Source organism: Heteronotia binoei, chromosome 18, assembly GCF_032191835.1.
Source record: "Heteronotia binoei isolate CCM8104 ecotype False Entrance Well chromosome 18, APGP_CSIRO_Hbin_v1, whole genome shotgun sequence".
Classification (NCBI taxonomy): Eukaryota; Metazoa; Chordata; class Lepidosauria; order Squamata; family Gekkonidae; genus Heteronotia; species Heteronotia binoei.
In genome coordinates this window covers 47,310,826-47,322,980 of record NC_083240.1, presented here as the reverse complement: position 1 = coordinate 47,322,980, position 12,155 = coordinate 47,310,826, and the positions used below count along the sequence as shown (strand labels likewise).

Sequence of the window (12,155 nt, the reverse complement as noted above, 5' to 3'; positions counted from 1 at the left end):
TTCATGGGGCCTCAGCAATAAAATAAAGAGTTTTTTTCCCTCCATGAAGATCAGGGAGGACATTGAAGCATTGGTGCGACGGCTTTCGGGGACCCTGGGGAAGAGCCCTTAGTTTCTCCAAAAGCTGTTTGGTAGGATCCAGGCTAATGGGAGGGAAGGGGTAATTTCTGCCTGCTTCAAGCACTCCCCCTCCCCGATTTATCCCTCCTGCTGTTTTTGAGAGCCCCTCTGCCAGGGGCTGCATTTGGGGGAGATTGAGGTGTTGTAGTAGATAAGGGGAGGAGGCAGGAGAATTCTGTTCCGCAGCCCAAAGTGTCTTAGATGAGCAGAAAATGTACTCTGGATGCAGCTCTGTGCATCACAGCACACTTTGTTATTCTGTGTTGCAGCAGGCAGCTAATGAAAGGGCCTTATAGTAGGTGTGTTGTTTTTTTGTTTTGTGTCTATTTTAAAGGTCAGACTTTGTCACACTCCCTTTCCAAGGAGCTGAAGTCCTGCTGGATAACATCGTGCCCCTTCCAGGTAATGCAGGGCTTGGGTGGCATTGGGATTTCTTTAATACCACATTTAGAGAAAAGGGGAAAGGTCTAAAAAATTCACACAGCCCAAATAAACCTTAATGTTGTGGTAGAATTCTCTGGATTGGGCCATGCCACAGTTTCAGGTGCTCCTTGTAAGGATTGTTCTTTTCAGTGCACTGGATGCACTATTAGGATACACCTAACAGAGGGATAAAATGGAGGCGGGAGGAGTGATGTAAATCCCTCACTGGGGAGACAGGTGGGCTATAAAGGAAATGCTGTTGATTGGTTGCCTGCCAGTAGGACAGCAAAATGGGTGTCAAGAATTGATATTTCTCAATAACCAGTCTTTTGTTGTTAAATCAAAAGTTGCTTTATTGTAGAAACTCAGAAGCTTTACCAAGGACAGAATCCTTGGAAGTAATGATGTATACATGGTTACGTAGTTGCTATAAAGGATTACTTCAGAGGATAATATACAGATGCAATTTGAGTCACGGGTTCAAAGGTTACTACATAGTATCTCTTTTATAACTAAGGAATGTAGGCTATTTAAAACATCTCTCTTTCTCACACTTCTCCGAGACCTGATAAGAACTGGCTGTGTGAATCTGGGGGAGAGGCATCTCACAGCTTTACCAGCCAGGCTGTAGCATAAACATCCTTGGGCTAGATAGATTTACTGCTTGCCCAAACGTAAAGAGGAGGGGGGGTGGATACTAGTGGCCTGCTCTCTGTCTAAGACACCATCATGGCACTTAGAAATATCCATGCTTGACATACTGCACCCCTTAAGGCTTTCTCCAGGGTTTAGAAGGATGTTTAGCATAGAATTTTTTAATCAGCTCAGGCGCTCTCACATTTGAGCTATCGACCCACTCGTTGTGTGCTGCAAAAATTTTTTTCCATCTAATCAGAAAATACAATGCACCCGCTTCAGTTTAGCATCTAAGATCTCTTTTACTTCATGATGATTCTGATCCTCAACTGGAACTTGGGGTCGAGGATGCCAAGGCGTGGCTCCAGAATCTCTCCAAAGTAAACTGCAGTGAAAGATGAGGTGTATCTTATTAAACAGTTTAGGTAAATCAAGTTCCATGGTCACGTTACTGATTACACGTTTAATACGGAAAGGTCCCAAAAAGTTGTATGCCAGTTTTTTAGATGGTTGCCGTAAAGGCAAGTTTTTGGTAGATAGAAACACCGTGTCCCCCACTTTAAAGTCCCAAGTGGGTGAGTGGTGCTTATAATGTTTTTTGCTGCAGCCAAGTTTTCTTGGATATTGATCCATGCCTTCCCCAACTTTCCCCACCATTGTTCAGAAGTTGATGGCACATCTGGTTTCGCTCCCCCTGGTAACTGTGGGAACGGCTTTCCTTCAGATCCATTCACTATCAAAAATGGAGAGGTTTTAGTAGAACTATGTATTCTGTTATTGCATCCATACGGCAAACGGGAGGAGGTCTGCCCAATTTGACTGCTGATAGTTCACAAAGCACCTCAAATATTGCTCCAGCAGAGCGTTCACCCTCTCCGTCTGTCCATCTGTCTGCGGGTGATATGCGGAGCTTAGACCCTGCTCAATCTCAGTCAGTTTACAGAACTCCCTCCAGAAGTTGGCAATGAACTGAATGCCCCGGTCACTAATTAACTTGTCCGGCAACGAGTGTAGTTCTACCACATGTTGGAAGCATAATTGGGCCAATTTTTTGGCTGTAGGTATTTGTGAGCATGGAATGAAATGAGCTTGTTTAGAGAAGGTGTCCACTACTATTTATTTATTTATTTATTACATTAAGCTTATAGCCCGCCCTCTCCGCAAGCGAACTCAGGGCGGCTTCAGGAATTACAGTCCTTCCCTGAGAAGGGGGAAGTTCTACAATGAAATCCAATGAGACTACTGACCACCGACTTCCAGGATTTGGAGAATGCTGAGCTGACCTGCCTCTCTAAGGGGCGCAGACTGGAGCTTCTGTTTGGGGGTAGTAAAGGGCAAATTTTTGCCTTCTGCCTACTTTTCTCAGTGAGAGATTAGTCCAAGATATGCACAGGAAACTTTGAGGTGATTTACCTTGGCTAAAAGGAAGTCCCGGGGGGTGGGGCTCCTTTGAGGCTTTGAGGGATCCCCGGAGAAGAGTTACATATTCATCATCTGCAGAAGCTTACAGTCATTTATTTGACATGAGCTTGACAAGATCCTAATCTTCTTTGAGACTGCTAAACATCTGATGCTGTACGAGACCAGTGTTGATCTGGATAACTTTAGAAAAAGGTACTGATTGTTATCTACCATTCCGGGACTATTTTAAAGCAAACAAAATAATATTAGAAGGTGGGAAAGAGAAAGTTTGAAAGCTTGGAAGAAGAAGAGGAGAAGGGGTGAATTTTGGACTTTGTTAAATTAAGGACAGTGTTAAAAATTGGAAAGGAATTTATTGTTTTGTCTACCTGCGGTCGTGGAGTGAAAGCACCATCGTCAGAGATCTGCAGTTTCTACAGTCAACACAGGAAATACGTCAAGTATCATGAGACTTTGTTACCAGTGAGAACGTGACTTGGGGCAAGCAAAGCAGGAAGTAACTATTGAAGAAGTGGACCTACTCTAGGATTGTATTACCATAGAAAAACATCGGCGGCCATTACTGGGAGGCTAAATTTTTTTAAAAAAATATCTGAGCCTAGGAAGATCGGAGGACAGCGAAATTAGGCTCATTTGAAAGGGCAAGTTCTAATCTATCAAACCTGATAGTTGAAATTTAATTTGGTGATATCAAATTTTTCGCTGTTTTTTAATGTCATAGTCAAAGGTAACCCATGCAAGGGCTGCCTCATTGGAGAAGATGCAAGATCAGTTGGAAGCAATGGAAGCTAGGATGATGAAAGGGGTGGAAAAGATGATAAATGCTTGCAAAAAAGAACTTTAAAATGATATTGAGGACTTTAAAAATGAAATGGAAGAGCTTAGAAATGAAACAGTGGTGGTGTCCATAAAAGTGCAGGAGGTAGAAGGGAAAGTTAAACTCCAGGATTCCACCTTATTAAAAATGCAAGAAAAAATAACAATCCATAACTGTAAATTGATGGAGACACAAATACGTCTGAGAGGAGTACCTGAAGAAGAAGGGACAGACTTAAAAGAACATGTAATAAAATAATTGCTGATTTCTTGGAGGAAGATCCTGAAGGGACTAGAAATATGTATGATTATATGTATAGAGTGAATTCATCATATGCCAAGAAAAATCTTACCAAGAGATGTGGTTATAAGATATATGACAAAAGAAATGGTGGGGAAAATCTTGAATAAAAATTTTGAAAAGACATTCATAGTGGGAGGAAGCAGAATAAGAATAATGAAAGAATTGCCAAGACAAGTGATAAATGACAGGAGAACATATAAGAAATTAACAGAAAAACTACGTGACAATGGAATGAGGTATAGATGGATAATTCCTGAAGGTTTGAGCTTTGAGCTACAAGGAAGAAGGATTATAATTACAAATACACAGGAGCTGCAAAATTTTATGAAGAGAATAAAGAATTTGCACCATGATGGATTATAAATTATTATCTTGGAATGTAAATGGACTAAATTCACCACAAAAAAGAAAGGCAATATTTCATTGGATTTAAAAACAAAACTGCAATATAATTTGCTTACAAAAAGTTCATATTAAACAAAAGGATTATAAATTTTTATGGAATGAACAATTGGGACTGGAATTTTTTTCATTGGCTGAACAGAAGAAAAGGGGTGTTATTTTTTAAATTAAACAAGAATTGGACCCAAAAATAATATTTAAAGATTAAGATGGAAGATTTGTGGCAGTAGAAGTAATAATAAATGCGAAAAAACCTTATTATTGGAACTGTATGCACCAAATGGTGCAAAAGATGGTTTTTTTAAAGACATTATAAAACAACTTGATGTAGTAACATACGACCAGGTCATGATTATGGGAGACTTTAATGGAACAATTCAGAATACATTGGACAGATCTGGGGGAAAAAATAACAATAAAGAAGGAAAATTGCCAAAATCCTTCTTTGAACAAGAAAACTTGGAGGACATATGGAGAAAATTCAATCCTGAAGTATGAGATTATACATTTTTTTCAGCAAGACATAATACTTTTTCCACAATTGACATGTTATGGGGTACAAAGGACTTAGGCCTTGTCCGCTTTCACCTTTGTTGTTTATAATGACTCTTGAAATTTTATTGATGCAAATACAAGATGATAAAGAAATAGAAGGGTTGAGAGTTAAAGGATTTATTTACAAATATAGAGCATTTGCAGATGATATAATGTTTATAAATGAAAATCCTACACAAGTAACACCTTTGTTGTTAGCTAAAATACAAGAATATGGAGAACTGGAGGGATTTTATGCTAATAAAGAAAAATCAATTTTTTTATGTAAAAACGGAAGTTGTTACCATATGTTATCGATAAAATTGTTTAAAACAAAGAGACTACCGCCACGGTCTGGTTGCTGTCTCTAGCAGTTGTAACAATCCAGGGGTTCCCCCCCCCTTCTTTTGGCCAACAAGCATATTGGATGTGAAGCAATGTAATTGGAAATATCTTTCTCCATAAATGGCCACCAAAATTGTCTGCTCACTAAATGTAGGGTTTTGACATATCCAAAATGCCCAGAGAGTTTACTGTCATGACAAAACTTGAGTATTTCTTTTCAGAGACTCTCTGGCACGTGGAGTTTACCATCCTTGTACCAAACCCCCCCTTCACCTTTATTTACCCCTTCGGGTATGGCATCTCCTTTTTCCACCTCGGTAATCAGTCTCTCCCCCCACCCCACTTTTCGTCTGCTTTCTCACGCTTCACTTTCAAGCGTGTTGTTACAGCTCCTCCCAATTGGCTGGGGGGATATGAGGGAATCGATTATCTCCTCCCTTTGGCTATTGTGCTGAGGGAGTCTCGATAAGGCATCCGCTAAAAAGTTCTTAGATCTAGAGATATGTTTTAACTTGAAATCAAATTTCGCAAAGAATTCCGCCCACCTGTGGCAGGAGTTCGTTGGCCTCCTCTTCACTAAACACTTGTTTCAAGTCTCTATACTCCTTAGGGATTGATTTCACCTCTTCTATAGTGAGGCCACTCTAACGGAGGCGGCTCCAGGCCCCAGCTCTCATTCTGGTGGTGTTCACACCACCCATCTCTGAAGTCTATAATTTGATCCCCCCACTTTATGTTGGGCTCGTGCTTGGCTAGCCATCCCACCCCAAGACAATGTCAAAGGACGAAGAGAGGGCCACTATAAAAATTTCCGTATCCCAATGATCATCTATTCCCATTGGCACCTCGTGGGTTTGCTCCGTGCATGGTTCCCCTCTCATGACCATCCCATCCATTTGTTCTAACTGTATGGGGTGCGGTAGGGGACTTGTAGCGAGCCCAAGGGCTTCAACCAATTTGGGTGTGATTATGTCTCTAGTGCACCCCGAATCTAGTAAGGCCCGGGCATGCATAAAACGTTTTAACTTAGGATTCAGTAAAGTCAATGGGACGAAAAACAAAGTCCCAGTTATTCTCACCCTCAACGGTGCCATTAACTCCACGACCTGCTGCTCAGCACCTCTCAGTGCGGGTCGTCCCTGTTTCCCGCCGGCTCGTCTTCCCCCAACTTATCCACCACGATAATCTTGTCCTCTCTCTCGAGGGGTCGCTGAGGCTGAGCTGCCTTTTGCTGACTTCTTCACTCGTCCTTCTGCCTTTTTTCCTTTGGGTTCACTGGTCTTCGGAGTAAGGGAGGGGCCTCGAGGCCGTTCAGGGCAGTTGACGGCTAGGTTGTTTGGGTCGCCGCACCGAAAGCAACATCTGGGGGTGGTCAGTTTACTGGTTCCCCCCACCTGGCTTGCTTTCCGTCCTTCTGCTTTTGCCCCCAGCTGAGACTCACATCCCCCCCTTACCCCCTCGCTGCTGTTGGCGCTGGAGAGCCACTCGTTTCATATTAGTTTCTACTTCACCGGCCAGCTGCACCTACCCCACCAATGTGCTGGGGCAAGCCTGTTGGAGGGCTCGATCCAGCACGCTCGCGTTCAGGCCCCTTTGGAATTGCTCTATTTTCATTTTCTCGGAATTCGGCAGCGTACTCTCTTATGGCCTTGGACCCTTCTTGTAGGTCCTGTAGGGCAGTGAGGGCTCGGGTCTCCTGTAACGGATCTTCATACTTCATACTTCATACAGCTCTTGTAGAAATGCTGCCACGGTGTCTAGTTCGGGGCTTCTGGTTTCGTACAGGCTCACGTACCACCTTTCAGCCTCAATCCTAGATAGTCCACTCTGCTGAATTCATCGGGGAAAGTGTTCCCCCAATAGAACATAAGAAGAAGAAGAAGATGATGATATTGGATTTATATCCCGCCCTCCACTCCGAAGAGTCTCAGAGCGGCTCACAATCTCCTTTACCTTCCTCCCCCACAACAGACACCCTGTGAGGTGGGTGGGGCTGGAGAGGGCTCTCACAGCAACTGCCCTTTCAAGGACAACCTCTGCTATGGCTGACCCAAGGCCATTCCAGCAGGTGCAAGTGGAGGAGTGGGGAATCAAACCCAGTTCTCCCAGATAAGAGTCCACACACTTAACCACTACACCAAACTGGCTCTCAATAAAGCTATTGGCTTGTATGAAGAAATACTCCACCTCTTCAGGATCCCCTTCGAAGGTGGCATCTAGTTCGCGGCCCCTTCCATAGTCATGTGGCTGCGGGGGTGGCGGTTGTGGTAATCGGGGCTGTTGCAACACCGAAGGGGAAGGCGGAGGTGGTTGCCCTTCTCTCGGCCCCTGTGGTTGCAGTACCTGCTCTAATTGCCTCCTCACCTCTTGGGCCATGAGTGTAGCGTCGGCTTGCATTTTTTCTCTCAACCCCTTGGCCATCTCTGCCATCTCCAATCTCATCGTTTGGAGGAAATCCCGAGGATCTGGATTTTGTTTCTCCTCCTCCTCTCCTGGATCCGGATCAGGATGTGGATCCTCTCTCTCGTCCCAACCATTCCCTCCACTCGCCTCCAAAGTTCCCTGGGCACTGGTTGTCTCCCATTCTCGAGTGTAGGGAGGGCAGCGCCAGGATCACCTCTCTCCGAGCAGGTGCTTCGTCCATCAATCTGGTGGATCTTCTGCCCCCCCCCCCCCACTTTGGGGGTGCTGAATAGTCGCTGTATGTGCAGCGGGGACCCCCGTCCTGCCACTCTCTGGGCGTTGAGTACGTGCCATGGAGGTTGTTTAGGGTCGGTACCGGGTCCTTGTTCTTCACCAGCCAGTTGTTCTGGATGGTCGGGGACTTCTCCGTTATCTAGAGCTCTCCCCGCCATATGGTTAGAAAGTTTCTAGTTCGGTTACAGCCCCAAGTGAGATTACTTCCAAAATGTCAAGCATCAATATTTCTCAATAACCAGTCTTTGGTTGTTAAATCAAAAGTTGCTTTATTGTAGAAACTCAGAAGCTTTACCAAGGACAGAATCCTTGGAAGTAATGATGTATACATGGTTACATAGTTACTACATAGGATTACTTCTAAGGATAGTATACAGATGCAATTTGAGTCACGGGTTCAAAGGCTACTACATAGTATCTCTTTTATAACTAAGGAATTTATGCTATTAAAAACATCTCCCTTTCTCACACTTCTCCGTGACCTGATAAGAACTGTCTGTGAATCCGGGGGAGAGGCATCTCACAGCTCTACCAGCCAGGCTGTAGAGTAAAGATCCTTGGGCTAGATAGATTTACTGCTTGCCCAAACGTTGTAAAGAGGAGGGGGACCGTGGATACTAGTGGCCTGCTCTCTGTCTAGGAAATCATCATGGCACTTAGAAATATGCATTCTTGACAATGGGGCCCTCTGCAGGTCAGGCAAGGTAGAAGTCACTGTGGGAAAACATTAAGGTTGCAGATCATAGAATAGGAGGCTCCTAACATACGTGGATGTGCACACCATCTTATCTGCACGGAGCTTGTACATCAGGAGGCCTGAACTAGTGGACGCAGTTGAGTGTTTGTGAGTGAAAGAGAGGAAGAGGCAATCGGCATGCTGAAGCCCCTAAGGGTCTGTTATACCCTGGAGGGGAGATCAGGCTTGGGGTATATGGCTTCTGGCATGCATCCCCCCACCCTGATCCCACCCTCCAGCAACCTTAGCAGACAATCCAAGTTGTTAGATACTCTCAAGGGCTCTGATTAAGTCAGAGTCCTGGTTAGGAGTGAGCTGTTAATTAAGATTAGAAGAAAAGTTTCCACCAGCCCTAATTAATAGAATCTCTGGTGCAGTCACACTTCAACCCAGGATGCACTGATGAGCTCGGAGCCCCCAAAGAGAGTAGAATATTCTGGTATGTGCCCAAAATTAGGGTTGGAGGATGTTACACATACCCTACTTCTCCCCCTCCTTGGCCATGTGTCACAAGGAGGAAGAGGCAAAAGCGTACCCCCACACACACACTTGAATTGTAGTTTCTGGGTTCAATGCTAGGACCAACCAAATGACTCAAAAGTGTGCAAACGTGGGGGTTGGGGTCATCGGAACACTTCACCATGCTACAGAAAAACTGAACTGTTCCTTAGACACGATGGTGGGTCTAGCTCTGCTGCTCCAAGTACACCAACTGAGCTGAACTCCATAAACATTGACAAATTCTAGCAGTTAACTCTGATTTCTCTCTGAATGAGTGAGCCTCAAAACCCCTTTTTGGAAGAGAGCAGAGGAACCATCTTGCACCCTTTGTGTATGCAGGGAGCTCTGTTGCGCAAGGGAAGTTTGGCATTCAGAAGGTGAATTGAACTGCGGTTGAAGCAAGTTGTGCAGTCCAAGAACAGGGGACTTCCTATGCACTATTGCAGCATCTGTTTTTCTTCTGTACTTCATGTTTCCTTGACAGAAGACTCAGCTGAATTACTTTTTTTCTTTTCTCCCTTCTCCCCTCTCCACTGCGTCAAAGACGAAGATCACTTTTCATCTGAAGCAGACACAGCAGTCAGCGAAATGACGAGAGGCACGCCGTTGCTGGCACAGGTGCGCACACTTGCAGTGATTGGTCCAGAGGAACCCTGGCCCCAGCTGTGGCTGGCCTTTCTAGGAGTTGGTGGAGGGAAGAGGGGGAGAGAATGATGACGACCCTCTTTTCCAGACGAGTGCATACTAGGATGCTCTTTGTTGAAATGGGGGTTAATTGGCACCTGTTTTTCCAGGTTACAAATTACGACACCGTGACGGGGTTGCCTCTAATACAGCTGTGGAGCATGATAGGAGATGAGGTAGGTGTACAACTGGAAAGAACATGGAGGTGAAAGTTATCACTGTGTGTCCAGAAATCTGACTGTAATTCGTAGGTTAGAGTGAAGAACGTAAGTTCAGTAAATTTGTACTCCTGTATTCAGAGAAACCAAAGTTGAGGGATTGGGGGGGCCATAAACTATGAAGGTATCAGGTTCATGTTTCTTGTGATCTTCCTTGTTGGTTCCCTTGTACCATTTGGCTGCACCAAACAACTGAGTCATACCTGTCCCAGGTAGAGGTTGCGGGGAGTGGGGGAGGAAAAGCCAAAGATGAGGCAGACACATAAACATAGGCTAGCTGGTGGGTGGGAAGAAGAGAAGGAAGCAGGAAAAGGAGAGAGACTGTAGGGCTTTCAGGGAAGGGGAAAATAAGATACCCCCCAAAGTTCTTGTCGGTTCTCTGCTTGTCATGCTGATTATCCAAAGACGAATACAGAACACACGCAGCAGTGCTGTTCCTGCACCACCCTTCTCCTTCCTCGTTCATAATGTATTACTGCATAGTACTTGTATTTTGTAAATTGCCAGAAGTTAAATGTGCTAAGATGCCCTCCCCTGCATGTGGTAACTCAAGTCGTTTTCCTCTCTGTTCCAGTTGGTGTCTATAAACCGGACCATGGTGGAAAGAGGATTTGCAAAGTGGATCGAAAGCTACTAGGAAAGGCTTTGCTGTTCTCCTGGCTAGTTGTTTCCCTTGTCCACTCCCCTGTGTTCTTTTTTATCGCCTTTACGCGTGTTGGCACTCTTTTGGAATTGGGTTTGGCAGTCCCTCCCGACACACGAAGCATAAACTGCTGGTGCATCTGGTCTATTCCAAGGCGTCCTGACAAGTTATGCATTTCTCCATCTGTATACTTCATCACAAGGCAGGGAGTTAAACCATAAGCCATACTGTATCTCTGAAGCCTCGGGGTTTTTTTCCCTCTCTCTGACCTGGGTCCAAAAGGTAAAAAGAAAAAAGAAAGGAAAAAAAGAAAAAAAAGTATATATGAATGAAAAATCCTGTCAGGGTTACGGAAGGAAATCATCAAGGATTTAAACTGTGTGTGGAGCACATCCCCAGTTGTCCAACTGGCTGCTGCATTAACACTTGAATTGCTCCTGCTTGGAAGCCAAAATGTCTTCTGACCAGGGGAGAGAAGGGCTGGCGTTTTGGGGAGCCTGTTTCCCTGTGTTTCCCAACATGCACTGGCTGTTCTCAGCTTTGGGGAGGCAGCCAGGAAACGAGTGGAGAGCCGCTGGTTCCGATAACTATTTTTGTTGTTGACTTGGTTTTTTAATTAAGGCTAAGTTTGCTCAAGAAAAAGAAACTGCCATTTTGCAGACTCCTTAAATTGATCAAATAAACCATGATAGCAGCAATCTTTTAAATCCCCAGATCATGTTCAGACAAAAAGAAGAAAATTTGATTGCCAAGCCTGATAGATACAATTACAATTTTCTAGCTGTACAACAACTTATGTAAATATATATAAAAATATTGTAATATTTTGTACAAGAAGGGGGGGGGGGAAACCACTGGAGAAAAATTAAAAGGGAACGTATAATATAATCAACTCTTTTTCACCAAAATGTCCTCTGTAGTTAGACCGATTTGTCGTTAATATTGGTACAGTGAAGCTCTTGAAGGGGTGAGGGCTCTTTTAGCGCTCATGTACTGGATGGCAATTTTGGCTAGCTTTTGCTGAATGGAATGAATGGTAATCTACAGACCCTTTGCTACTTACTACTTTGCTGTACAGATCTGACTTTAAAAAAAAAAGAGGGGGGATAACATTTGGAATTAATGTTGCAGTGGTGTGTCTTGATCTCTTTGCTCCTCCTTAGATTTGTTTCAAATATGGAATTTAAAAAAAAAGAAATCAAGTAATTTAAGTTAATTTAATACTATTAAAACATACATGAATTTAAACACAGCGGTTGAGTTGGAAGTTATTACTGGTGGGACAGATACTTGAAAAGAGCTAGCGGGGTGGGGAGGGGGAGGTTGAATGATCTTGGGCCAGTTGTGCTGTTGTGTAACTTGCCTCACAGGGTTGTTGCGAAGGTAAAATAGGGAGTGGGGAAACAATACTACCCTCAGCTCCTTTTCAGAAGGATGGTCTACAGAATTTTTCATCTGTCATAAATAATTCTTTCTGAGATCTTGCGTCATGTACACAAGACCTCCATACTAATTCTAATTACTAGGGATGTTTCAGTTAGATGGCTGTTTTTCCCCAGAGAATTCAGGAAATTTGATACACACGGATTATGTCGTGAGAATAATTTGGGAGCTCGTAAATAATGTGGTTATGCCTTCATCGGAATAAGATCCTCAAGTCTTCGCAATTCACTG

General features: G+C 43.9%; 1 protein-coding gene across 1 annotated transcript in view; it reads left to right on the top strand.

Moving 5' to 3' along the window:
• The window catches only part of AKAP1 (A-kinase anchoring protein 1), a 42,738-nt gene extending 31,005 nt beyond the window's left edge, over positions 1 to 11,733 (top strand). Inside the window, exons 7-10 of the mRNA XM_060258779.1 lie at positions 455 to 522; positions 9,481 to 9,554; positions 9,731 to 9,796; positions 10,413 to 11,733. Coding sequence (XP_060114762.1) covers positions 455 to 522; positions 9,481 to 9,554; positions 9,731 to 9,796; positions 10,413 to 10,475 — 271 coding nt within the window. The 3' untranslated portion in view covers positions 10,476 to 11,733. The remainder of the gene's footprint in view (positions 1 to 454; positions 523 to 9,480; positions 9,555 to 9,730; positions 9,797 to 10,412) is intronic.
• Positions 11,734 to 12,155: the final 422 nt, after the last annotated feature.